Source organism: Triturus cristatus, chromosome 3_1 (genome assembly GCF_964204655.1).
Source record: "Triturus cristatus chromosome 3_1, aTriCri1.1, whole genome shotgun sequence".
In the NCBI taxonomy this organism is placed as follows: Eukaryota; Metazoa; Chordata; class Amphibia; order Caudata; family Salamandridae; genus Triturus; species Triturus cristatus.
The window spans coordinates 15,314,008-15,339,034 of NC_140583.1; the positions used below are offsets into that span (position 1 = coordinate 15,314,008).

At 51.0% G+C, this 25,027-nt stretch overlaps 1 protein-coding gene across 1 annotated transcript in view; it reads left to right on the forward strand.

The window, feature by feature from the left end:
- Positions 1-25,027, forward strand: part of MYBPC3 (myosin binding protein C3) — a 423,360-nt gene that overhangs the window by 249,876 nt on the left and 148,457 nt on the right. The window contains exon 21 of the mRNA XM_085646556.1: positions 8,636-8,772. Coding sequence (XP_085502682.1) covers positions 8,636-8,772 — 137 coding nt within the window. The remainder of the gene's footprint in view (positions 1-8,635; positions 8,773-25,027) is intronic.

A 25,027-nucleotide genomic window follows, 5' to 3' on the forward strand; every position in this document is an offset into this window, starting at 1 on the left:
GAGCAGATCCAGTCTAGGGCCTCTCCTCGGATGCCGGGGTCGTGGAGTCTGACTCTCTGTGCTCTGCCTGTGAGGAAGGAGCATATCCAGTCTAGGGCCTCTCCTCGGATGCCGGGGTCGTGAAGTCTGACTCTCTGTGCTCTGCCTGTGAGGAAGGAGCATATCCAGTCTAGGGCCTCTCCTCGGATGCCGGGGTCGTGGAGTCTGACTCTCTGTGCTCTGCCTGTGAGGAAGGAGCATATCCAGTCTAGGGCCTCTCCTCGGATGCCGGGGTCGTGAAGTCTGACTCTCTGTGCTCTGCCTGTGAGGAATGAGCATATCCAGTCTAGGGCCTTTCCTCGGATGCCGGTGTCATGGAGTCTGACTCTCTGTGCTCTGCCTGTGAGGAATGAGCATATCCAGTCTAGGGCCTTTCCTCGGATGCCGGGGTCGTGAAGTCTGACTCTCTGTGCTCTGCCTGTGAGGAATGAGCAGATCCAGTCTAGGGCCTCTCCTCGGATGCCGGGGTCGTGGAGTCTGACTCTCTGTGCTCTGCCTGTGAGGAATGAGCAGATCCAGTCTAGGGCCTCTCCTCGGATGCCGGGGTCGTGGAGTCTGACTCTCTGTGCTCTGCCTGTGAGGAAGGAGCATATCCAGTCTAGGGCCTCTCCTCGGATGCCGGGGTCGTGAAGTCTGACTCTCTGTGCTCTGCCTGTGAGGAAGGAGCATATCCAGTCTAGGGCCTCTCCTCGGATGCCGGGGTCGTGGAGTCTGACTCTCTGTGCTCTGCCTGTGAGGAAGGAGCATATCCAGTCTAGGGCCTCTCCTCGGATGCCGGGGTCGTGAAGTCTGACTCTCTGTGCTCTGCCTGTGAGGAATGAGCATATCCAGTCTAGGGCCTTTCCTCGGATGCCGGGGTCGTGAAGTCTGACTCTCTGTGCTCTGCCTGTGAGGAATGAGCAGATCCAGTCTAGGGCCTTTCCTCGGATGCCGGGGTCGTGAAGTCTGACTCTCTGTGCTCTGCCTGTGAGGAAGGAGCATATCCAGTCTAGGGCCTTTCCTCGGATGCCGGGGTCGTGAAGTCTGACTCTCTGTGCTCTGCCTGTGAGGAAGGAGCATATCCAGTCTAGGGCCTTTCCTCGGATGCCGGGGTCGTGAAGTCTGACTCTCTGTGCTCTGCCTGTGAGGAAGGAGCATATCCAGTCTAGGGCCTTTCCTCGGATGCCGGGGTCGTGAAGTCTGACTCTCAGTGCTCTGCCTGTGAGGAATGAGCATATCCAGTCTAGGGCCTTTCCTCGGATGCCGGGGTCGTGAAGTCTGACTCTCTGTGCTCTGCCTGTGAGGAATGAGCAGATCCAGTCTAGGGCCTTTCCTCGGCTGCCGGGGTCGTGAAGTCTGACTCTCTGTGCTCTGCCTGTGAGGAATGAGCAGATCCAGTCTAGGGCCTTTCCTCGGCTGCCGGGGTCGTGAAGTCTGACTCTCTGTGCTCTGCCTGTGAGGAAGGAGCAGATCCAGTCTAGGGCCTTTCCTCGGCTGCCGGGGTCGTGAAGTCTGACTCTCTGTGCTCTGCCTGTGAGGAAGGAGCATATCCAGTCTAGGGCCTTTCCTCGGATGCCGGGGTCGTGAAGTCTGACTCTCTGTGCTCTGCCTGTGAGGAAGGAGCATATCCAGTCTAGGGCCTTTCCTCGGATGCCGGGGTCGTGAAGTCTGGTGACTAGTGTGCAGTGGGAGACGGTGTCAAAGGCTGCTGATAGATCCAGGAGAATGAGGGTGCCATTTGGCCCTGGTCGAGGAGGGCACAGATGTCGTTAGTGGCGGCGAGAAGAGCGGCCTCGGTGCTGTGGTTGCTGAGGAATCCAGATTGTGAGATTTCTAGGATGTTGTTGTTTTCGATGAAGTTTGCTAGCTGGATGTTGACTGCCTTTTCGATGACCTTGGCTGCGACTGTTAGCAGAGAGATGGGCCTGACGTTTTGAGGTCCGTCGGGTCTGTGGAGGGTTTCTTCAGGAAGGGGTTAACTTCAATGTACTTCCATTTGTCAGGGAATGTGGCGGTATTGAGGGAACAGTTGATCGTCTGACATAGCTCAGGTGAGATGGCTGTGGCATCCCTGTGGAAGATATGGGGCAGACAGGGGTCTGAGGGAGCTCCGGAGTTGATGCTCTTCATGGGCTTTAAGGTGTCTTCTGTCGTGAGCGGGGTCCAAGTGAGTATGGTCTGTTGGGTGGCATTGTTGTTGGTGGGGGCTGAAGCGGTGCCGAGGTCTTGGTTGTTGAAGTTGTCGTAGAGCGTCCTAATCTTGAGGTGAAAGAAGGATCTGAGTCTGTTGCAGAGGTCTTGGGAGTGTAGGACTTTTGTTGTTCCACTGCCTGGTTTAGCAAATTCCTGTATAATGCAGAAGAGTTCCTTGGAGTTGTGGGCTTTGCAGTGGATTCTGTCTTGAGGAAGTTCTTCTTTGTGGATTTAATGAGTTGGTGGTGTACTGTAGCGGCTGTTCTGTAATGGGTGCGTGTTTCAGGGGTTTTGCCGTTTCTCCATATCTTTTCAAGTCGCTGACATGAGCGCTTGGATTCTTGGAGTGTCACGGTGAATCAGCTTGCTTTCTTGCTGTGTCATCCTGTGGCTTTCTGGAGGGGTTGAGTGTGTGGGCGCAGTTGGTGATCCAGCGACGGAGGTTGCTTGCCGCGGTGTTGGCGTCTGGCACCGTCAGAAGTGGAGTGCCGGTTGAGGGCGGAGTTGGGGTGTTCCTCGGTGACTTTGTTCCAGCGTCTGCATGGGAGGCGGCATGCATACTTGTGTCCGGTGGGTTTTCTAAAGGAGCAGTGGATTCAGTGGTGGTCCATCCAGAGCAGTTCCATGGTGCGGCAGAAGGAGACGCTGTTTCCTCCTGCAAAGGCGGGGTCAAATGTGTGTCCTGCTGTGTGCGTGGGGGCAGTGACCAGTTGTTTTATTCCTATGTTGGTGAGGTTCTCTAGGAGGGCGTGGCTTTTGGGTCGTAGCGGCTGTCAACGTGGAAGTTTAGGTCTATGAGTAGTATGTAGTCTTTGGAGGCAAGGGCGTGGGGTGCGATGAGGTCGGCGATGATGTCGGTGAAAGGAGCAGACGAGGGTTACGCAGAGAGTTGCTTTGGGGTTGGTCTGGATCTGGAAGTGGAAATGTTCCATGGGTGCTGAGGCGTCGTCTGGGCCTGTGGTTGTCATGCAGTGGGAGCTTTTGTGGATGATGGCGATGCTTCCTCCTTGGCGGGTGGGGTGTTTTTTTCTCAGGATCTTGTATACGTGGGGAATGGCAGTTGCGATGTTGGGTGCAGAGTTGGCATTGGTCTAGATCTCTGTGAGGAAGGCAACGTTGGGCGTGTGAGTGTTGAGGAGGTCCTTGATTATAGCTGGGGTCTGGAGGTGGGTGTAGGTGCAGCGGCAGTGTCAGCAGGAGATCGGGCCTTGGGTGTTGCTCGGTGTCGAGAGCTGGCAGTTATTGCTCCATCCAGGGTTGAGAGCGTGGAGGGTGGTGGGGCCGTAACGATGGTGGGTCAGAGGACCAGGGTCCCTGGTACTGGTCAGGTCTCAGACAGTTCGGGATGAGCACAGACAGGCTTGCCTTTGGCGCACCAGCAACGAGCCCGCTGCGCATGTCTGCTGCACGGCCGTGCAGCGGCCGCAATTAAGTAAAGGTCGGGGAGAGTAGTCAGCTGGGAGGCGGGAGCGTGAAGGACACGCTAGAGGAGGAAGGGGACACGGGGCAGCAGCGGTTGGAGCAAGGGAGATAAGTGGCAAAAATAGAAGAAAAAAAATCAGAATAGAGAGAGGGGGCAAAAGAGAAAAAGGGAGAGCAAAAAGAGGAAGAGCAAAAACAGCAACAGAAAGAGCAAACACAGAAAGAGCAAAAAGAGAAAAAAGGGCACAGAGCAGAGTGGACCAGCAGGAGAGCAGGGTGCTTTTCCACTGGACCACCAGGAATGAGGCTGCGGGCAGAGGAGCGCCTCAAACACCTACCTAGCATGGAAGCACCGGGCTGAGAGGGTAGTCACTCAACAGTAGTGCTGCGTGGTGGAGAGCAGTGACATGGACCAGGTGGTTGTTTCACCGTGCTTCCATGTGGTTTCAGAGGAAAGTGGGTTATCATATGTTGTGGTTGTGCAACCTCATCATGTAATTAAGACACCATTTCATATGAATGAGGATGCTGAGCTGGTGTCAGCGGCTTCCTCTGGCCACCACTTGGTCCACAAACATGGTGAGGTGACATGAAGTCTGGGTAAAGTCCAGAACAAAGCAAGTTGCTACTGGCCTACTGGTCTCCGGTTACAGCAAATCCAGTGGTTTCCTTTAACTCGCAGTAACGTCTGTTTGACCAAACTGCACTCTGATGACTCTCTGACTCTGGAGCAACGTTTTAGGGATGGTACTCGGTCTCCCAGGCTGCACCTCAGCATCCAGAGGTGGTCAGGCTTCTTAGCTCCGAAAGAAGCAGGCTTCTCAGCTTTTATGCCCCTGTGACACTAACAGGGAGTCAGCCAACAGACGCTTGATGCCACCTTCTCTATCTGGGCCTCAGGGATGACTTTTCCTGAAGCAGGACACCACAGACTCGGTCCTTTCTTTGCTAGTCCAAGATGCAGCAGCTGCAGTCCAGTCTTTGATGCAGCCTCTTGTTGCTAGGTCCAGGAAACAGCGGGGTCCCCTCCCGCCTAGTGACGGCTTCCTGCAAAGTGTGACATCTGGCTAGCCCCGAATGCACCAGTCTGCCCACTTCCAACCTGGCAAAACCCTCCTCTTGATGTGTGGAGCTTCCCTAGCCCATTCGAGAGGTGTGTCTACCTGGGGGCTACATGCCCATGGAAGAATCGGTTTGGCAATGGCTTCCCCCTCTCTGTCCAAGATGCCAGCCTGTCTGCCAAAACTAAAGAGCAGTGTAGGAAAGTGCCTCTTTTGAAATGAGGCCTCTTCCCACTGCAAGGTGTAGACACTCTAAAGGTAAGTAGCCCATTGTAACGCCCCTAAATTCAGTATGTAGGTGGCTCCCCGAGACCTGAACCTCAGATTCATCGGACCAAAGAAGACCAGGACAAAAGAAGGCCTGCTGCACGAGAACTGGAGTCCTGCTGTAGGAAAAAAGGTGCCAAACCCTGCCCGCTGCAAGAAGGACTCAACGATTGCTGCCGCTTTGTTGTCCTGAAACCTGACAGGACTCTAAGGACCCGGGAGTACTTCAGCTTTCGAGAACTCGCTAGGAAGCTCCCGTGGAGAAAAGGTACCACTCCTCTGTACATGGAGGCACCCATCCTCTGAAGTTTGGTTTGTCACCTTGCTGCTCCCCGATGACCTTGATGCAGCACCGGAGCAACAAAAGGTACAACATCTGGGGAGGGTCGGTTCTGCCTTACCTCCAAGTTTGGATGCACCAGGACCTACCAGAGCAGCGGCGTTCCAATTCTTGGGGTACCGGACCCCTAGCGCTAAATACCAAGAAGACAAGTCCACACCAGAATCCAAAAGCACTATCAGCAAGCACCCTTTGAGGGATGCAGAGACACCAGAGACACACTTGAGTGCCTCTCCAAGTTGCCTGCTCCTGACCGTGAGGACCATAAAGACACACAATGCCAGGCTGACCTGTTCGTTCTGCACCCAACCCCACCGGCCCCAGCACCGATCAACCAGCTCTGCTCCCTCCCCCCAGCCCCAGTCCCCAGGCCCTTACAACCTACGATCTCCTCTCTTGAAAGACACCCACCGGACTTATCTGTAAGTCCATCTGTGCCGTGCATTTTTGAGTGGCCCCCTTCGTCTTTGCGCACCAGACTGCAAGACCCTCAGCAATCTGCTCCCGGACGATCCGGGACTCTCCTGAACCCCTCCTGTTGGAACTTTGGACCTGGCCCCGACATTCACCTACAACAAGAAGGTGAACTTCGTGAGAGCATCGCCTGGTTTTATATACAATTTTTTATTTTCCTCCCATTGATTGCTATGGTGCGTGATTGCGCACAAATATGATACATTTTGTGAACTTGTAACTCGAAAAGGTCTTAGCTTAGAACAGTGTTCTTGGTCTCCAAAAGTACATAAAAATAGTCTTTATTTTTTACAGCTTGGTCTCAGATTTATTCTTGAGCGTGTGGCTCATTTATTGCCGCTGTGTGCGACAACAAATGCTCAGCACTGCCCTCTGCTCACCCACACTACCACAAAAAGAGCTTGAGTATGATCTAGTTTTACCTCTGCATACCGAGTAGCGAATCACCGGACTCTGCACGGTGTAGTTCCTTTCAGCGCACCATATAGAGAGCCGGCTTCCCACAAGCAGCCACTCTTGCGTGTCCACCGTTTGCCCTCCAACGGCGGCTTCCCCTGTGAAGCTCACCTTTTGGCTCACACCCAAACTGGCCATTCTGCCAGGAAGAGGTCACGCCTCTTCTCTCAGCACATCCTTTGTGTTCCTTCCTGAGAAGCACTCACTCCAGGAGGGCAGAAGGCTGCCTGAAGGACGGCAGCTTGTGTGCAACCATAAACTGCTACTCGAGACTTCGGGCAACTCAGAGGCAACTTTCTCAAGTCGCTATTTCTGCAAACGTTACATTAAATTAGACGTGAGCAGAAAGTCGGTTTCAATGCAACTCTTCTTTGGATTCCTCGAAGTGCCATATTTAGTCGTCTGTGAGACCGGCCTCACGGCGTTGCCCTCTCCATCATCCCGCCAACCTGCAACCACCCTCAAGACACGACATCCCGACTCCGGCCGCCCCAGCCACCCCCGATCCACGGGCCGGCCAGAGACCTGACAGACTCAACACCCTACCACGCATGCCCAACCGAGGGAGCGGGAACCCTCGAGCCAGACCCAGAGGCGCCAGCCCAGTCACACCTCGGGTCGCCTTCCCCGGGAGGACTCAATCGGCCACCAGGCCCCTGGGGAGCAGGCGCCTCCCCTACCGAGCGTCTGGGGTCCCTCCCAGACCCACCTGAAAAGACCAAAGAAGTGAGCGGCAGGAAATCCCGCCGAACCCCCTCCGTCATCCCAGTCCCCCCTCTGCGAGCACTCCGGACTTCAAAGAACCAGCGGAGTATAACAAGGGGTGCCGGAGGAACAAGGACAGAGAAGACCTGGAACCATCTGAGCCTGCTGACGCTGTCGCGGCTCCTGAACGCTGAAGTCACCTGGGCCTGCTGAGTGACTCGCGGCCTCTTGCTATTGAACCATCTGAGCCCTGCGGACGAGGTCGCGGCTCCCGAACACTGAACCACCTAGGCCTGCTGAGCGACTCGCGGCCCCCAGCATTGAACCATCTGAGCCCTGCGGACGAGGTCGCGGCTCATGAACACTGAACCACCTAGGCCTGCTGAGCGACTCGCGGCCCCCAGCATTGAACCATCTGAGCCTGCTGACGGAATCGCGGCTCCTGAACTCCGACCACCTGTGCCTGCTGAGAGACTCGCGGCGCTCCCCTTGAGGACGACTCGATAAGAGATCGCCCAGAGACACGACACCCTCCAGCTCGAGGATTGTGAGCTTCCGCAGGGTATTTCGCAGAGACACTATCTTGAAAGACTGTCCCGCTACCCCCATTCCCCACGACTGATTTGTGGTACGTTGTGCCACTGCTGTACTATTTGCCTTCTGGGTCATAAAGATCCCTGAAATCATCGATAAAAGAACTTATCGTCCTACAAAGAATACGTGTGGTGTCCCTCTGTTCACAGTGCAGCTCAGGGTGTGCGCGCCTGGTTCGGCTTACTTGGGAGAGGTGGGTCAAAGGGGTGGGCAAGACGTGTTCGAACCCCCTTCCGGTGGACGCCTTTCCAACATCGTCCCATTCAGAAGTTGGCGCTGCTGCGTTGTCAGCGTGGAACCCTGCACTTGCTAACGGGGCTGCTTGCCGTTCCCCAGAAAAAATGTCAATTTGGGGTTTTTACTGTCTGGGCATGTACAGTTAAACATAAGTCCATTTTTCAAACATAATGCAGCCGCCTTTAGGTCTCAGTGCGCCTGCATAAATGGTGACTTATATATATTGAAAAAGGAAGGTTTCGGCTTCCATTAGTTTCAGTGGCAAAGTTGGGTAAAGAGTTTTGAATTGCTCTGCCAGCCAGCAATGGAGGGCTGGGGGGCATGCGTTGCTTTATCACACGTGTGGTGGCACAAAAAGTGCTGCATTCCACGAGGGACACTTTAACTTACTATCCCTGGGTACCTCCAATACCATACACTAGGGACTTCTAAGTAAGATAACTTGGACCAACTGTGGATAAACCAATTAGACATATACCTTTTAAAAGGTAAGAGCACAGGCATGGGGGCCTGGTTGGCAGGACTCAGCGCCCTCTTAGAGTCGACAAACTGGCAGCATCAGTCCAGAAACTTGGGGGTGAGCAGGCAACAGGAGGCCTCTCTTCCCATGTGTTTCATGTCTGTGTCTATTCATCTGGCTGTGTCTCCTTGGGTCTTTGTATGTCTTATTGGCATCTATATATTTCCTTCTTTGGCTTTGTTCCCTCTACATTTGCCTGAGATTCTGACACTGTTTCATTATGATTCATAGGTTATGGGTTTCTTATTTTGATATCTTTTTTCTGTTAAGATGATTATTTGTCTGAGTAAGAAGGTGTCTAATGAAAGATCCTCCTCACTCGTTTCCTGGTGTTTTATGTGTTGACAGAACCACCAAAGATCAACCTGGACTGCATGGGCCGCGCAGCTGACACAATTGTTGTGGTGGCGGGGAATAAACTGCGCCTGGACGTGCCTATCACTGGGGACCCTGCACCCACTGTTGTGTGGACCAAAGGAAACAAGGTAACACCCACTGTTGTGTGGACCAAGCATACAAGGTAGCACCCACTATTGTGTGGACCAAGCATACAAGGTAGCACCCACTGTTGTGTGGACCAAGCATACAAGGTAGCACCCACTGTTGTGTGGACCAAAGAATACAAGGTAGCACCCACTGTTGTGTGGACCAAGCATACAAGGTAGCACCCACTGTTGTGTGGACCAAAGAATACAAGGTAGCACCCACTGTTGTGTGGACCAAGCATACAAGGTAGCACCCACTGTTGTGAGGACCAAAGCATACAAGGTAGCACCCACTGTTGTGTGGACCAAAGAATACAAGGTAGCACCCACTGTTGTGTGGACCAAGCATACAAGGTAGCACCCACTGTTGTGTGGACCAAAGAATACAAGGTAGCACCCACTGTTGTGTGGACCAAGCATACAAGGTAGCACCCACTGTTGTGTGGACCAAGCATACAAGGTAGCACCCACTGTTGTGTGGACCAAAGAATACAAGGTAGCACCCACTGTTGTGTGGACCAAAGAATACAAGGTAGCACCCACTGTTGTGTGGACCAAAGAATACAAGGTAGCACCCACTGTTGTGTGGACCAAGCATACAAGGTAGCACCCACTGTTGTGTGTACCAAAGAATACAAGGTAGCACCCACTGTTGTGTGGACCAAGCATACAAGGTAGCACCCACTGTTGTGTGGACCAAAGAATACAAGGTAGCACCCACTGTTGTGTGGACCAAGCATACAAGGTAGCACCCACTGTTGTGTGGACCAAAGAATACAAGGTAGCACCCACTGTTGTGTGGACCAAAGCATACAAGGTAGCACCCACTGTTGTGTGGACCAAGCATACAAGGTAGCACCCACTGTTGTGTGTACCAAAGCATACAAGGTAGCACCCACCCACTGTTGTGTGTACCAAAGAATATAAGGTAGCACCCACTGTTGTGTGTACCAAAGAATACAAGGTAGCACCCACTGTTGTGTGTACCAAGGGAAACAAGATAACATACTGAAGGCTGAAAAGTACAAGGAGTGGACAGCTAGAAGCTACTGTGCAGCTAGAACAGATCTAGCAGGAAGTCTGATTGTCATACCAGCGATGACAGGAAATGTGGTTGCCTGAAATAGCAGAGGGCTGAACTAGTTGTTTGCGAGCCTGCAGGTAATAAAGCAGTGGCAACGGGGAGTGCACCACCGCATCTGAAAAACTGGAGAGTTACCAGGATGTGCTTCTTTCTGGCTGTAAATAGCAGAGCGATAACAGGAAGTGCTTCTTTCTGGCTGTTAATAGCAGAGCGATAACAGGAAGTGCTTCTTTCTGGCTGTAAATAGCAGAGCGATAACAGGAAGTGCTTCTTTCTGGCTGTTAATAGCAGAGCGATAACAGGAAGTGCTTCTTTCTGGCTGTTAATAGCAGAGCGATAACAGGAAGTGCTTCTTTCTGGCTGTAAATAGCAGAGCGATAACAGGAAGTGCTTCTTTCTGGCTGTTAATAGCAGAGCGATAACAGGAAGTGCTTCTTTCTGGCTGTAAATAGCAGAGCGATAACAGGAAGTGCTTCTTTCTGGCTGTTAATAGCAGAGCGATAACAGGAAGTGCTTCTTTCTGGCTGTAAATAGCAGAGCGATAACAGGAAGTGCTTCTTTCTGGCTGTTAATAGCAGAGTGATAACAGGAAGTGCTTCTTTCTGGCTGTAAATAGCAGAGTGATAACAGGAAGTGCTTCTTTCTGGTTGTTAATAGCTGAGTGATAACAGGAAGTGCTTCTTCCTGGTTGTAAATAGCAGAGTGATAACAGGAAGTGCTTCTTTCTGGCTGTAAATAGCAGAGTGAAAACAGAAAGTGTTCCTTTGTGTCACTGGATAGCAGGGTGATAGCAGGAAGTATTCCAGTTCATCTGAAAAAATACAGGAGTAACAGGAAGTTCTCATCATGACAACACATATCAGACACATAACGGGACGTGCCCCAGTCTGTTTGTAGTAAATAGTGATGGCAGGAAGAATTGTTTCTCTAGATGTAAATAGCAGAGTGATAATAGGAATTGCTCCTTTCTGTCCTAGTGGGGTAACTTTCTGGCTGTAAATAGCAGGGTGATAACAGGAAGTGTTCCGGTCAGGTTGTAAATAGCAGAGTGATAACAGAAAGTGTTCCAGTCAGTTTGTTAATAGCAGAGTGATAACAGGAAGTGCTTCTTTCTGGTTGTAAATAGCAGAGTGAAAACAGAAAGTGTTCCTTTGTGTCACTGGATAGCAGGGTGATAGCAGGAAGTGTTCCAGTTCATCTGAAAAAATACAGGAGTAACAGGAAGTTCTCATCATGACAACACATATCAGACACATAACGGGACGTGCCCCAGTCTGTTTGTAGTAAATAGTGATAGCAGGAAGAATTGTTTCTCTAGATGTAAATAGCAGAGTGATAATAGGAATTGCTCCTTTGTGTCCTAGTGGGGTAACTTTCTGGCTGTAAATAGCAGGGTGATAACAGGAAGTTTTCCGGTCAGGTTGTAAATAGCAGAGTGATAACAATAAGTGTTCTAGTCTGCTTGTAAATAGCAGAGTGATAACAGAAAGTGTTCCAGTCAGTTTGTAAATAGCAGTGTGATAACAGGAAGTGTTCCAGTCAGTTTGTAAATAGCAGTGTGATAATTGGAACTGGTCCTTTGTGTCCTAGAGGGGTAACTTTCTGGCAGTAAATAGCAGGGTGATAACAGGAAGTGTTCCAGTCTGCTTGTAAATAGCAGATGATAACAGGAAGTGTTCCAGACCGTTTGTACCAGGTAGGTTTATTTCTTCCTACAAATAACAGAGAGATAACAGGAAGAGTTCCAGTTCATCTGAAAAAATAGAGGGTTAACAGGAATGAGTCATCATGTCGACAAATAGTAGTCATTGCATTAAGATTTCCAGCCCTGTTGTAGTAATGTTAGTGATAGCAGGAAGTGTTCCAGTCGGTTTGTAAATAGCAGCGTGATAACAGGAACCACTCCTTTGTATCACTGTATAGCAGGGCAATAACAGGAAGTGTTCTAGTTTGTTTGTAAATAGCAGAGTGATAACAGGAAGTGTTCCAGTCTGCTTGTAAATAGCAGAGTGATAACAGGAAGAGTTCCAGTTGGTTTGTAAATAGCAGAGTGATAACAGGAAGAGTGTTCCAGTCTGTTTGTAAATAGCAGAGTGATAACAGGAAGGGTTCCAGATGGTTTGTAAATAGCGGAGTGATAACAGGAAGAGTGTTGCAGTCTGTTTGTAAATAGCAGGGTGATAACAGAAAGTGTTGCAGTCTGTTTGCAAATAGCAGAGTGATAACAGGAAGTGTTTCAGTCTGTTTGTAAAGAGCAGAGTGATAACATGAAGTGTTGCAATCTGTTTGTTAATAGCAGAGTGATAACAGGAAGTGTTCCAGTCTGCTTGTGACTAGCAGAGCGATAACAGGAAGTGTTCCAATCTGCTTGTCAATAGCAGAGTGATAACAGGATGTGTTCATAGCAGAGTGATACCAGGAAGAGTGTTCCAGTCTGTTTGTAAATAGCAAAGTGATAGCAGGGAGGGTTCCAGATGGTTTGTAAATAGCAGAGTGATAACAGGAAGAGTGTTCCAGTCTGTTTGTAAATAGCAGGGTGATAACAGGAAGTGTTGCAGTCTGTATGCAAATAGCAGAGTGATAACAGGAAGTGTTCCAGTGTGTTTGTAAATAGCAGAGTGATAACATGAAGTGTTGCAGTCTGTTTGTAAATAGCAGAGTGATAACATGAAGTGTTCCAGTCTGCTTGTAAATAGCAGAGTGATAGCAGGAAGTGTTCCAGTCTGTTTGTAATTAGCTGAGTGATAACAGGAAAGGTTCCAGTTGGTTTGGAAATAGCTGAGTGATAACAGGAAGAGTGTTCCAGTCTGTTTGTAAATAGCAGAGTGATAACTTGAAGGGTTCCACTTGGTTTATAAATAGCAGAGTGATGACAGGAAGAGTGTCCCAGTTTGTTTGTAAATAGCAGGGAGATAACAGGAAGTGTCGCTGTCTATTTCAAAATAGCAGAGTGATAACAGGAAGTGTTCCAGTCTGTTTGTAAAGAGCAGAGTGATAACATGAAGTGTTGCAGTCTGTTTGTTAAAAGGAAAGTGATAACAGGAAGTGTTCCAGTCTGCTTGTAAATAGCAGATTGATAGCAGGAAGTGTTCCAGTCTGCTTGTGAATAGCAGAGTGATAACAGGAGGCGTTCCAGTCTGCTTATAAATAGCAGAGTGATAACAGGATGTGTTCATAGCAGAGTGATAACAGGAAGAGTGTTGCAGGCTGTTTGCAAATAGCATAGTGATAACAGGAAGTTTTTCAGTCTGTTTGTAAATAGCAGAGTGATAACATGAAGTGTTGCAGTCTATTTGTAAATAGCAGAGTGATAACAGGAAGTGTTCTAGTCTGGTTGTAAAAAGCAGACTGATAACAAGAAGTGTTGCAGTCTGTTTGTAAATAGCAGAGTGATAACAGGAAGTGTTTGTAGGAGAGTAGGATCTGCTTCACATGGGTACCCCCACTTTTTGCTGGTGTTTCACTGTTTTTCGACCTTAGTCTGACTGTGGCCCTGCTAATCAGGCCCACAGCCTAGCTGCTTCCTCTCTAAAATGGTTTGCATGTACATTAGGCACATATCTAATTGGATTCTGTAGTGCCTTATAAGCCCCTAGTATATGGTACACTATGTACCTAGGGCATAGGTACCTCAGAGGTCTACCAGGGGCTGAAGCATGTAAAATGCCATCCCTGGGAAGCACTCCAAAATGGCACCACAGGTCTGCTATTGCAGCCTGGGTAAGGGTGTGCTTGCACCCCTTATAGTGGTATAGGCTACCTATATCCACATATATATGCAGACACATATAAACCTATAAGCCACTCCTATGGCAGGTCTTGACAATTCTGAAGGCAGAGTGCTTGGTTTTGTGTGAGAGGGTGCCCAAGCATGAACTGAGCCCCTCTGCAGGTTTCAGAAATATTTCCTTATGGCTGTTCTGAGATACAGCCATACCATATACTCTTAAGTGCATTATAACCTTGCGGTAAATGCTAACTTTGGAATGGCTGCATTAAAACATGTCGTGTTTGGTGTCAAACGCTTTGGAATACTACCCCCTCGCCAGTTCTGGCAACGGGGGTAGCATTCCACCCTTCTAGAGGGAGAGACATGTTCACACTGGTCTAACCCGGTAGGACTTTCCTGAGCCCTAGCATCACAAAATGGATGCCTCTGCCACAGACACGGGTCTGGCCTCCTGCTGCTGACCGAAACTCCGGCAGGGGAGGCCTGGGCGATAGGTTTCCTGTCAAAGGGAGGTGTAACCACCTCCCCAGACAGGCAGATGTGTATTGAGGCTGGGCAGGAGCACTCTCTGGTGCTTTGAAGTCCTGCACTGGGGGCACACTTGGTGTCCCTGTGCATAGTCCAGGTCAAACCGGTTGCAGGGGCTACCTGCCCCTGCTCTGGCATGAAACTGGACAAAGGAAATGGGTGTAACCACCCCTCTTTCCAAACCCTCCCATAGGTGGGTCCCTAGAGTATGTCCAACCCCCAAACTTAGAATAAGTATGGGAATCCAGTCCTTGCTACTTTAGATTACCCTGGATGAAACTCTGCAACATATATCCTGGACCTTCGACTTTCTATTTCGACTAGAAGACTGAAGAAATCTCCCTTGGGGTCAAGGAGTGACTCCCCTGCTTGGCAGGCACCAAAGAAGCAACTGACTGGTCTGCAATTCGGAAGCTACTGCCGGACGCCGAAGTCTCTGCATCCCCCGAGATGGATTTCCAGACTTCCCCGATGCTACCCTGAGTCCACAGCAAAGCTGTAGCCCATGGCTATCGTGGGTGCGTGAAACCGAGACCCCTGGACACCGTGAACTTTTGCAGCAACACTATCTTCTGGGACGTCCTCGAAGTTGTGCTTTGGGCTCCGAGTAACCCCAGCATTGAGCACCTCCTGCACCGAAGATTGCTGGCCTCCACTCCACGAGTGACCCGTGGGCCAGTTTCAAGTGCGTCAGCTCAAGGTTCCTTTGTGATCGCTAGCCCGTTGGCTAGTAGGTCCCCATGATGGCAACTCCTCTTCTACTTGGGCTTTCCTGGTTTCTTCAGAAGTGCCCTGACTTACCCTCGCTGGGTGAGTCCCTCAGACCTTGCTGGTCTGCACCGCAGTCCTTTCTCTGAATTCCAGTGACTTGCCGTTGCCAAGGCTTGTTGGGTCTAATCTGGTCGCCGATACCGCAGCACTTGACAGACTTTGTGGCCCAGCTCGAATCCGGCTCGTGGACTTCGTCGACGCCTCCTGGACCTCGTGGCTTAAGAGTCAAGACACCCATCAACTCACCTGAAGCACCCGACATCTGAGGGCATTGGTCCATCCTGCCCTCGGTCACTGGCTGGTGACCCAGACTCTGTCCCCTCTGCTTTCAGGTTCCTTCCATCCTAGATCCAGGCTTGGATCTCTTCGGACACTTCTCCTCTTCACGGCAGCAGCAGTTCTTTGCAGGCTTCCATTGCAATCGGCGACTCGACCCAACACCAATAGACACCTATGCACCCGGCTTCCCTAGGTGAGGTAACTCGAGTACTCCGGTGCTCCCGTGGGTGCCAGCCCTAGAACTTCTTAAGTCCAAAAGGGTTTGGTCCTGACTAGATTCTAAGTGTCCCTAATCTTTAAATTTCCAACCGCGACATTGCCCATAGAAGATAACTGGAACCCGCTGTTGTGTTCACACACTGCATACAGTCCCCGTGGTCCCCTGTGTCACTACCTTGGGTGGTTCCTTGGGGTCCCAGCGATTCTACAGGCTCTAGTCCTTGTGTCTAGTTCAGTCGTGGTTGTTATACCACTTTTTGGGTATATGGTTTGGTACGCCCCTAGGGCCCAAACGTGTATTTGTGCTATTACTGATGATTGCTTACTAAGTACTTCGAACTCCAGTCTCATAAAGAGACTAGAGGGGTGTGTTCTATCTTAAATACATATATTTGTAATATATACCTGGTGTGTTTGTCCTTTCATTTGATCATTCAAGAGTTTATAGACTGGTAAAACAAGCTGCTTTACATTCCTTCAAGACTTAGCCTGAAGGCTGCTCTCCATAGCTACCACTAGGATAGCTTTCAATAAAGGATGTCTTCAACCATTCACCATAAAGGGTTTTTTTGACTGATACAAGGTGCCCACTAGAACTAGTGGACAGCATATATTAGCCCACCTTCTCACAGTGTTCCAGTCTGTTTGTAAGTAGCAGAGTAATAACAGGAAGTGTTCAGGTCTGCTTGTAAATAGCAGAGTGATAACAGGAATTGCTCCAGTCTGGTTGTAAATTGTAAAGTGATAACAGGAAGTATTTCAGTCTGTTTGTGAATAGCAGAGGGATAGCAGGAAGGGTTCCAGTTGGTTTGTAAATAGCAGAGTGATAACAGGAAGATTGTTCCAGTCTGTTTGTAAATAGCAGGGTGATAACAGGAAGTGTTGCAGTCTGTTTGCAAATAGCAGAGTGATAACAGGCAGTGTTGCAGTCTGTTTGTAAATAGCAGAGTGATAACAGGAAGTGTTCTAGTCTGTTTGTAAATAGCAGAGTGATAGCAGGAAGTGTTCTAGTCTGGTTGTAAATAGCAGAATGATAACAGGAAGTGTTGCAGTCTGTTTGTAACTTGCAGAGTGATAACAGGAAGTGTTCCAGTCTGTTTGTAAATAGCAGAGTGATAACAGGAAGTGTTGCAGTCTGTTTGTAACTAGCAGAGTGATAACAGGAAGTGTTCTAGTCAATTTGTAAAAAGCAGAGTGATAACAGGAAGTGTTCCAGTCTGATTGTGGAAGTGCTAATGATAAGAGTGAGTTTTCCTGCTTCCCTGAAGATAGAGGAAGGATAACTGATACAATATCACTTGTAAAATGTTATCAGATGCTTGACTGTGATAGCGTCAAGGTGTATATACTATGTATAACAAACCAGATGTTATCAGCCGGTATCACATGCTGATGAAGCTAGGTGTCTTGACGATTGCATGAGTAGAGCTGGAGTTACGTCTTAGTGCAGTAAGGAGTGCACGAGAACAGCTATGGTTAAACCTCAGCGCAGTGAGGAGTGCATGAGTGAGTGCAGTGAGGAGTATATGAGTAGAGTTGAGGTTAAACCTTGGTGCAGTAAGGAGTCCATGAGAACAGCTATGGTTAGAACTCGGTGCAGTGAGGAGTGCATGAGTGAGTGCAGTGAAGAGTATATGAGTAGAGCTGAGGTTAAGCTTTGGTGCAGTAAGGAGTCCATGAGAATAGCTATGGTTAGAACTCGGTGCAGTGAGGAGTGCACGAGTGAGTGCAGTGAAGAGTATATGAGTAGAGCTGAGGTTAAGCTTTGGTGCAGTAAGGAGTCCATGAGAACAGCTATGGTTAAACCTCAGCGCAGTGAGGAGTGCATGAGTGAGTGCAGTGAGGAGTATATGAGTAGAGTTGAGGTTAAACCTTGGTGCAGTAAGGAGTCCATGAGAACAGCTATGGTTAGAACTTGGTGCAGTGAGGAGTGCACGAGTGAGTGCAGTGAAGAGTATATGAGTAGAGCTGAGGTTAAGCTTTGGTGCAGTAAGGAGTCCATGAGAACAGCTATGGTTAAACCTCAGCGCAGTGAGGAGTGCATGAGTGAGTGCAGTGAAGAGTATATGAGTAGAGCTGAGGTTAAGCTTTGGTGCAGTAAGGAGTCCATGAGAATAGCTATGGTTAGAACTCGGTGCAGTGAGGAGTGCACGAGTGAGTGCAGTGAAGAGTATATGAGTAGAGCTGAGGTTAAGCTTTGGTGCAGTAAGGAGTCCATGAGAACAGCTATGATTAAACCTCAGCGCAGTGAGGAGTGCATGAGTGAGTGCAGTGAAGAGTATATGAGTAGAGCTGAGGTTAAACCTTGGTGCAGTAAGGAGTCCATGAGAACAGCTATGGTTAAACCTCTGCGCAGTGAGGAGTGCATGAGTGAGTGCAGTAGTTAATCCTCAGTAGAGTGAGGAGTGCCACTGGAGCTGTGGTTAATCTTCAGTAGAGTGACTGTGAGGAGTGCTAGTAGAGCTGTAGTTAATCCTCAGTACAGTGGAGAGTGCTAGTAGAGCTGTAGTTAATCCTCAGTATAGTGGAGAGTGCTAGTAGAGCTGCAGTTAATCCTCAGTACAGTGGAGAGTGCTAGTGGAGCTGTGGTTAATCCCCAGTAGAGTGACTGCGAGGAGTGCTAGTGGAGCTGTGGTTAATCTTCAGTACAGTGGAGAGTGCTAGTGGAGCTGTGGTTAATCCTCAGTACAGTGGAGAGTGCTAGTAGAGCTGTGGTTAATCCTCAGTACAGCGGTGAGTTCTAGTGGAGCTGTGGTTATTCCTCAGTACAGTGGAGAGTGCTAGTAGAGCTGTGGTTAATCCTCAGTACAGTGGAGAGTGCTAGTGGAGCTGTGGTTAATCCTCAGTACAGTGGAGAGTGCTAGTAGAGCTGTGGTTAATCCTCAGTACAGCAGTGAGTTCTAGTGGAGCTGTGGTTATTCCTTAGTACAGTGGAGAGTGCTAGTAGAGCTGTGGTTAATCTTCAGTACAGCGGTGAGTTCTAGTAGAGCTGTGGTTATTCCTCAGTACAGTGCAGAGTGCTAGTAGAGCTGTAGTTAATCCTCAATACAGCGAGGAGTGCTAGTAGATGTGTATTTAATCCTCAGTACAGTGAGAAGTGCCAGAGGAGCTGTGGTTAATCCTCAGTAGAGTGGGGAGTGCTAGTAGAGCTGTAGTAAATCCTCAGTAGAGTGACTGTGAGGAGTGCAAGTGGAGCTGTGGTTAATCCTCAGTAGAGTGGAGAGTGCTAGTAGAGCTGTGGTTAATCCTCAGTACAGCGAGGAGTGCTAGTAGACGATAGTTAATCCTCAGTACAGTGAGGAGTGCCAGAGGAGCTGTGTGTCTGCTCATCCGTCAGTGTGTCCTTCTGCTGAGTCAGGTAGAGTACATGCTTCTGTCCAGCTGGTCTGTGTGTCTGCTCATCTGTCAGTGTGTCCTCCTGCGGAGTCAGTTAGAGTACATGCTTCTGCCCAGCTGCTCTGTGTGTCTGCTCATCCGTCAGTGTGTCCTTCTGCGGAGTCAGGTAGAGTACATGCTTCTGTCCAGCTGTGTGTCTGCTCATCTGTCAGTGTGTCCTTCTGCTGAGTCAGGTAGAGTACATGCTTCTGTCCAGCTTGTCTGTCTGTCCCTGTTCATCTGGTGTAAGCGTATCTCACCTTGTCTTCATCTCACTGTTGCTGAGCTCATCCTGCTGACAGCCTCCATACCAAGCTTCTACCTACAGTTTGTCATTGCTGCTAATCTCACCATATATATGTCTCGCTCACTCCTACTGGCGTTTGCTGGTTCTAATTTACTAACCCTCTTCCCAGTCACCAAAACTCACATTTCCAACCAGCTGCTCCATGTTGTCACCGTCTTCTTTTCATCATGGCCTCAGTCTTTTCCATACTATTATTTTCTTTCTGTCATGTTGACACATTTCTTTCTCCCATCCTGTTGCTGTCATGTTTGCACTGCCATCATTCTCTCCATGCTCTCGGCATCTTCATTCCATCCTTTCACCATCAAAATGTTCCATCCGGCGCCATCTCCCCTCTCTCTGTGGCTGCAGGCTTCTTTTTGCCCTGCCACCACTATGCTGTCCTTCCTGCATTCTGCTGTCCACCCTGCTGGCCTCAGGCCTTGTTTCATTGTACCACCACAAGGCTCCATCACCAGCTACCATCACCCTTGTCCATCCGGCCACCATCTCCCCTCTCTCTGTGGCTGCAGGCTTCTTTTTGCCCTGCCACCACCATGCTGTCCATCCTGTATTCTGCTGTCCACCCTGCTAGCGTCAGGCCTTGTTTCATTGTACCACCACTAGGCTCCATCTCCAGCTAACATCACCCTTGTCCATCCTGCTGCCATGTTCTTCTAGCCTCCCGCCATCACGTTTCTACCCACTGTTTTGTTTTCTACCCTGACGCCATTTTCTTTCCATCCTAACACCATCACCTTCCTACCAATAATGTTGTTTCCATCCTGCCGCCATTTTCTTTCCATCCTAACACCATCACCTTCCTACCAATAATGTTGTTTCCATCCTGCCGCCATTTTCTCTTCATCGTCCTGCCATCACCTTTCTACTAGCCATTTACTTTTCTATCGTGCTGCCATTTTCTTTCCATCCTATCATCACCTTTCTACCCACCAATGTTGTTCTCTATTTTTCTGTCTTGTTCTTTCCACCCACCCACCATCACCTTTCTTCCTGGCATTTTGTTCTCCACACCGCCGCCATTTTCTTTCTGACCTGCCACCTTCACCTTGCTCCATTTATCCAGATTGCTGCTTCCCATCCTGCAGCTGTCACCATTCTCTTACCGCCCGCCATCTTCTGTACACACCTGCCAGCAGCGCTCTGCTTCCATCCCTCTGCCTTCCTGCTTCCCAAGGCTGGGACTCTCCTCTTTCTATTCTACTCCTACTATTCTTCTCATCCTGTTGATGTTTTCTTTCATCCTACGACACTGAGTTTTTTCATCATACCACCCTCGCCTTTCTTCCGGTTCTATTTACTCGCGCCAGCATCACCCTGCTTCATTGCAGCAACATCTTTTCATCCTGTCACCATGAAGCTGTTCCATCCAACTCCCCTGGTTCCCTCTGTCTGGCAGTCCTATTTCTGTCCTGCTGTCTTTCTTCTGTCTATCCTTCCACCACCATCCTCCTCCAACATAGGGACATCATCCTCCCATCAAGCCACCCTCGCTCTTCACATCTTCCCCCATGCTTCCATCTCCTTTCTTTGTCATGGTGACAGGGATCTTCCATGCGTCCATCACCTTTCTCTAGCATAGTGACATTGCACTTCCGTGCTTCTTTATTATTATTATTTAGCATTTATTGAGCGCCTGGCTACCCTAAGGCATCGCAGCGCTAGCGGCAGAATGGGTTAAAGGAGTCATCTAGCAATTACTCTTCCGCAATAGCCAGGTTTTAAGACACTTACGGAAGGTAAGGTGGGAAGGCTCTAAACATAGATTGAGAGGGAGGGTACGATAAGCATCCTATTAATTATTGGGATGCTGGCTAGATTTAAATTCGCCGAGCGGAACTTAGGAACTTAGGAAGGTTGTGCGGTGATCAGAGACATGTTGATGCGAGGGCGCGGTGATCAGAGACAAGTTGATGCGAGAGCGTGGTGATCAGAGACTGGTGATCAGAGACTGGTTGATGCGAGGGCGCGGGGATCAGAGACTGGTTGACGCGAGGGCACGGTGATCAGAGACTGGTTGATGCAAGGGCGCGGTGATCAGAGACTGGTGATCAGAGACGGGTTGATGCAAGGGTGCGGTGATCAGAGACTGCTTGATGCGAGGGCCCGGTGATCAGAGACTGGTTGATGCGAGGGCGCCGTGATCAGAGACTGGTGATCAGAGACGGGTTGATGCAAGGGTGCGGTGATAAGAGACTGGTTTATGCGAGGGCGCGGTGATCAGAGGCTGGTTGATGCGAGGGCACGGTGATCAGAGACAAGTTGATGCGGGGGCGCGGTGATCAGAGGCTGGTTGATGCGGGGGCGCGGTGATCAGAGACTGGTTGATGCGAGGGCGCGGTGATCAGAGACTGGTTGACGCGAGGGCGCAGTGATCAGAGACTGGTTGACGCGAGGGCGCGGTGATCAGAGACGGGTTGATGCGGGGGCGCGGTGATCAGAGACTGGTTGATGCAAGGGCACGGTGATCAGAGACTGGTTGATGCGAGGGTGCGGTGATCAGAGACTGGTGATCAGAGACGGGTTGATGCAAGGGTGCGGTGATCAGAGACTGGTTGATGCGAGGGCGCGGTGATCAGAGACTGGTTGATTCGAGAGAGCGGTGATCAGAGACTGGTTGATGCGAGGGCACGGTGATCAGAGACTGGTTGACGCGAGGGCGCTGTGATCAGAGATTGGTTGACACGAGGGCGCGGTGATCAGAGACAGGTTGATGCGGGGGCGCGGTGATCAGAGATGGGTTGATGCGGGGGCACGGTGATCAGAGACGGGTTGATGCGGGGGCGCGGTGATCAGAGACTGGTTGATGCGAGGGCGCGGTGATCAGAGACCGGTTGACGCGAAGGCGCGGTGATCAGAGACTGGTTGACGCGAGGGCGCTGTGATCAGAGACGGGTTGATTTGGGGGCACGGTGATCAGAGACTGGTTGATGCGTGGGTGCGGTGATCAGAGACTGGTTGATGCGAGGGCGCGGTGATCAGAGACTGGTTGATGCGAGGGAGCGATGATCAGAGGCTGGTGATCAGAGACTGGTTGACGCGAGGGCACGGTGATCAGAGACAGGTTGATGCGGGGGTGCGGTGATCAGAGACGGGTTGATGCGGGGGTGCGGTGATCAGAGACGGGTTGATGCGGGGGCGCGGTGATCAGAGACGGGTTGATGCGAGGGCGCGGTGATCAGAGACTGGTTGATGCGAGGGAGCGATGATCAGAGGCTGGTGATCAGAGACTGGTTGACGCGAGGGCGCGGTGATCAGAGACAGGTTGATGCGGGGGCGCGGTGATCAGAGACGGGTTGATGCGGGGGCGCGGTGATCAGAGACGGGTTGATGCGGGGGCGCGGTGATCAGAGACTGGTTGATGCAAGGGTGCGGTGATCAGAGACTGGTTGATGCGAGGGCGCGGTGATCAGAGACTGGTGATCAGAGACGGGTTGATGCAAGGGTGCGGTGATCAGAGACTGGTTGATTCTAGGGCGCGGTGATCAGAGACTGGTTGATGCGAGGGAGCGATGATCAGAGACTGGTTGACGCGAGGGCGCCGTGATCAGAGACAGGTTGATGTGGGGCGCAGTGATCAGAGACGGCTTGATGCAGGGGCGCGGTGATCAGAGACTGGTTGATGCGGGGGCGCGGTGATCAGAGACGGGTTGATGCGGGGGCGCGGTGATCAGAGAAGGGTTGATGCGAGGGCGTGGTGATCAGAGAAGGGTTGATGCGAGGGCGTGGTGATCAGAGATTGGTTGATGCGAGGGCGCGGTGATCAGAGACTGGTTGATGCGATGGCGCGGTGATCAGAGGCTGGTGATCAGAGACGGGTTGATGCAAGGTTGCGGTGATCAGAGACTGGTTGATGCGAGGGCACGGTGATCAGAGACTGGTTGATGCAAAGGCGCGGTGATCAGAGATGGGTTGATGCAAGGGCGCGGTGATCAGAGACTGGTTGATGCAAGGGCGCGGTGTTCAGAGACTGGTTGATGCAAGGACACGGTGATCAGAGACGGGTTGATGCAAGGGCGCAGTGATCAGAGACTGGTTGATGCGAGGGCACGGTGATCAGAGACTGGTTGATGCGAGGGCGCGGTGATCAGAGACTGGTTGATGCGAGGGCACTGTGATCAGAGACGGGTTGATGCAAGGGTGCGGTGATCAGAGACTGATTGATGCGAGGGCCCAGTGATCACAGACTGGTTGATGCGAGGGCGTGGTGATCAGAGACTGATTGGTGCGGGGGCACGGTGAGTAGTGATGGGTTGATGCAAGGTGCGGTGATTAGAGACTGGTTGATGCGAGGGAGTGATGATCAGATTCTGGTTCATGCAGCGGCGCGGTGATCAGAGATGGGTTGATGCAAGCGCACGGTGATCCGTGACTGGTTGATGCAAGGGCGTGGTGATCAGAGACTGGTTGATATGAGGGTGCGGTGATCAGAGACTGGTTGATGTGAGGGCGCGGTGATCAGAGACTGGTTGATGCAAGGGCACTGTGATTAGAGACGGGTTGATGCAAGGGCGCGGTGATCAGAGACTGATTGATGCGAGGGCGCAGTGATCACAGACTGGTTGATGCGAGGGCGTGGTGATCAGAGACTGGTTGGTGCGGGGGCACGGTGAGTAGAGATGGGTTGATGCAATGGTGCGGTGATCAGAGACTGGTTGATGCGAGGGAGTGATGATCAGATTCTGGTTCATGCAGCGGCGCGGTGATCAGAGATGGGTTGATGCGAGGGCACGGTGATCAGAGACTGGTTGATGCGAGGGCGCGGTGATCAGAGATTGGTTGATGCGAGGGCATGGTGATCCGTGACTGGTTGATGCAAGGGCGCGGTGATCAGAGACGGGTTAATGCGAGGGTGCGGTGATCAGAGACTGGTTGATGCGGGCGCAGTGATCAGAGACTGGTTGATGCGAGGGCACGGTGATTAGAGACAGATTGATGTGAGGGCGTGGTAATCAGAGATTGGTTGATGCGAGGACGCGGTGATCAGAGACTGGTTGATGCGAGGGAGCGATGATCAGATACTGGTTGATGCGAGGGCGCGGTGATCAGAGACTGGTTGACGCGAGGGCGCAGTGATCAGAGACTGGTTGACGCGAGGGCGCGGTGATCAGAGACGGGTTGATGCGGGGGCGCGGTGATCAGAGACTGGTTGATGCAAGGGCACGGTGATCAGAGACTGGTTGATGCGAGGGTGCGGTGATCAGAGACTGGTGATCAGAGACGGGTTGATGCAAGGGTGCGGTGATCAGAGACTGGTTGATGCGAGGGCGCGGTGATCAGAGACTGGTTGATTCGAGAGAGCGGTGATCAGAGACTGGTTGATGCGAGGGCACGGTGATCAGAGGCTGGTGATCAGAGACTGGTTGACGCGAGGGCGCGGTGATCAGAGATTGGTTGACATGAGGGCGCGGTGATCAGAGACAGGTTGATGCGGGGGCGCAGTGATCAGAGACGGGTTGATGCGGGGGCACGGTGATCAGAGACGGGTTGACGCGAAGGCGCGGTGATCAGAGACTGGTTGACGCGAGGGCGCTGTGATCAGAGACGGGTTGATTTGGGGGCGCGGTGATCAGAGACTGGTTGATGCGTGGGTGCGGTGATCAGAGACTGGTTGATGCGAGGGCGCGGTGATCAGAGACTGGTTGATGCGAGGGAGCGATGATCAGAGGCTGGTGATCAGAGACTGGTTGACGCGAGGGCGCGGTGATCAGAGACAGGTTGATGCGGGGGTGCGGTGATCAGAGACTGGTTGATGGAGGGTGCGGTGATCAGAGACTGGTTGATGCGAGGGCGCGGTGATCAGAGACTGGTTGATGTGAGGGCGCGGTGATCAGAGACTGGTTGATGCGAGGGCGCGGTGATCAGAGACTGGTTGATGCAAGGGCCTGTGCCCATAAGAGTCTTGTGAGCAGTACAGAAGGCCTTGAAGGAGATTCACTCCTCTATCGGCACCAGTGTAAGT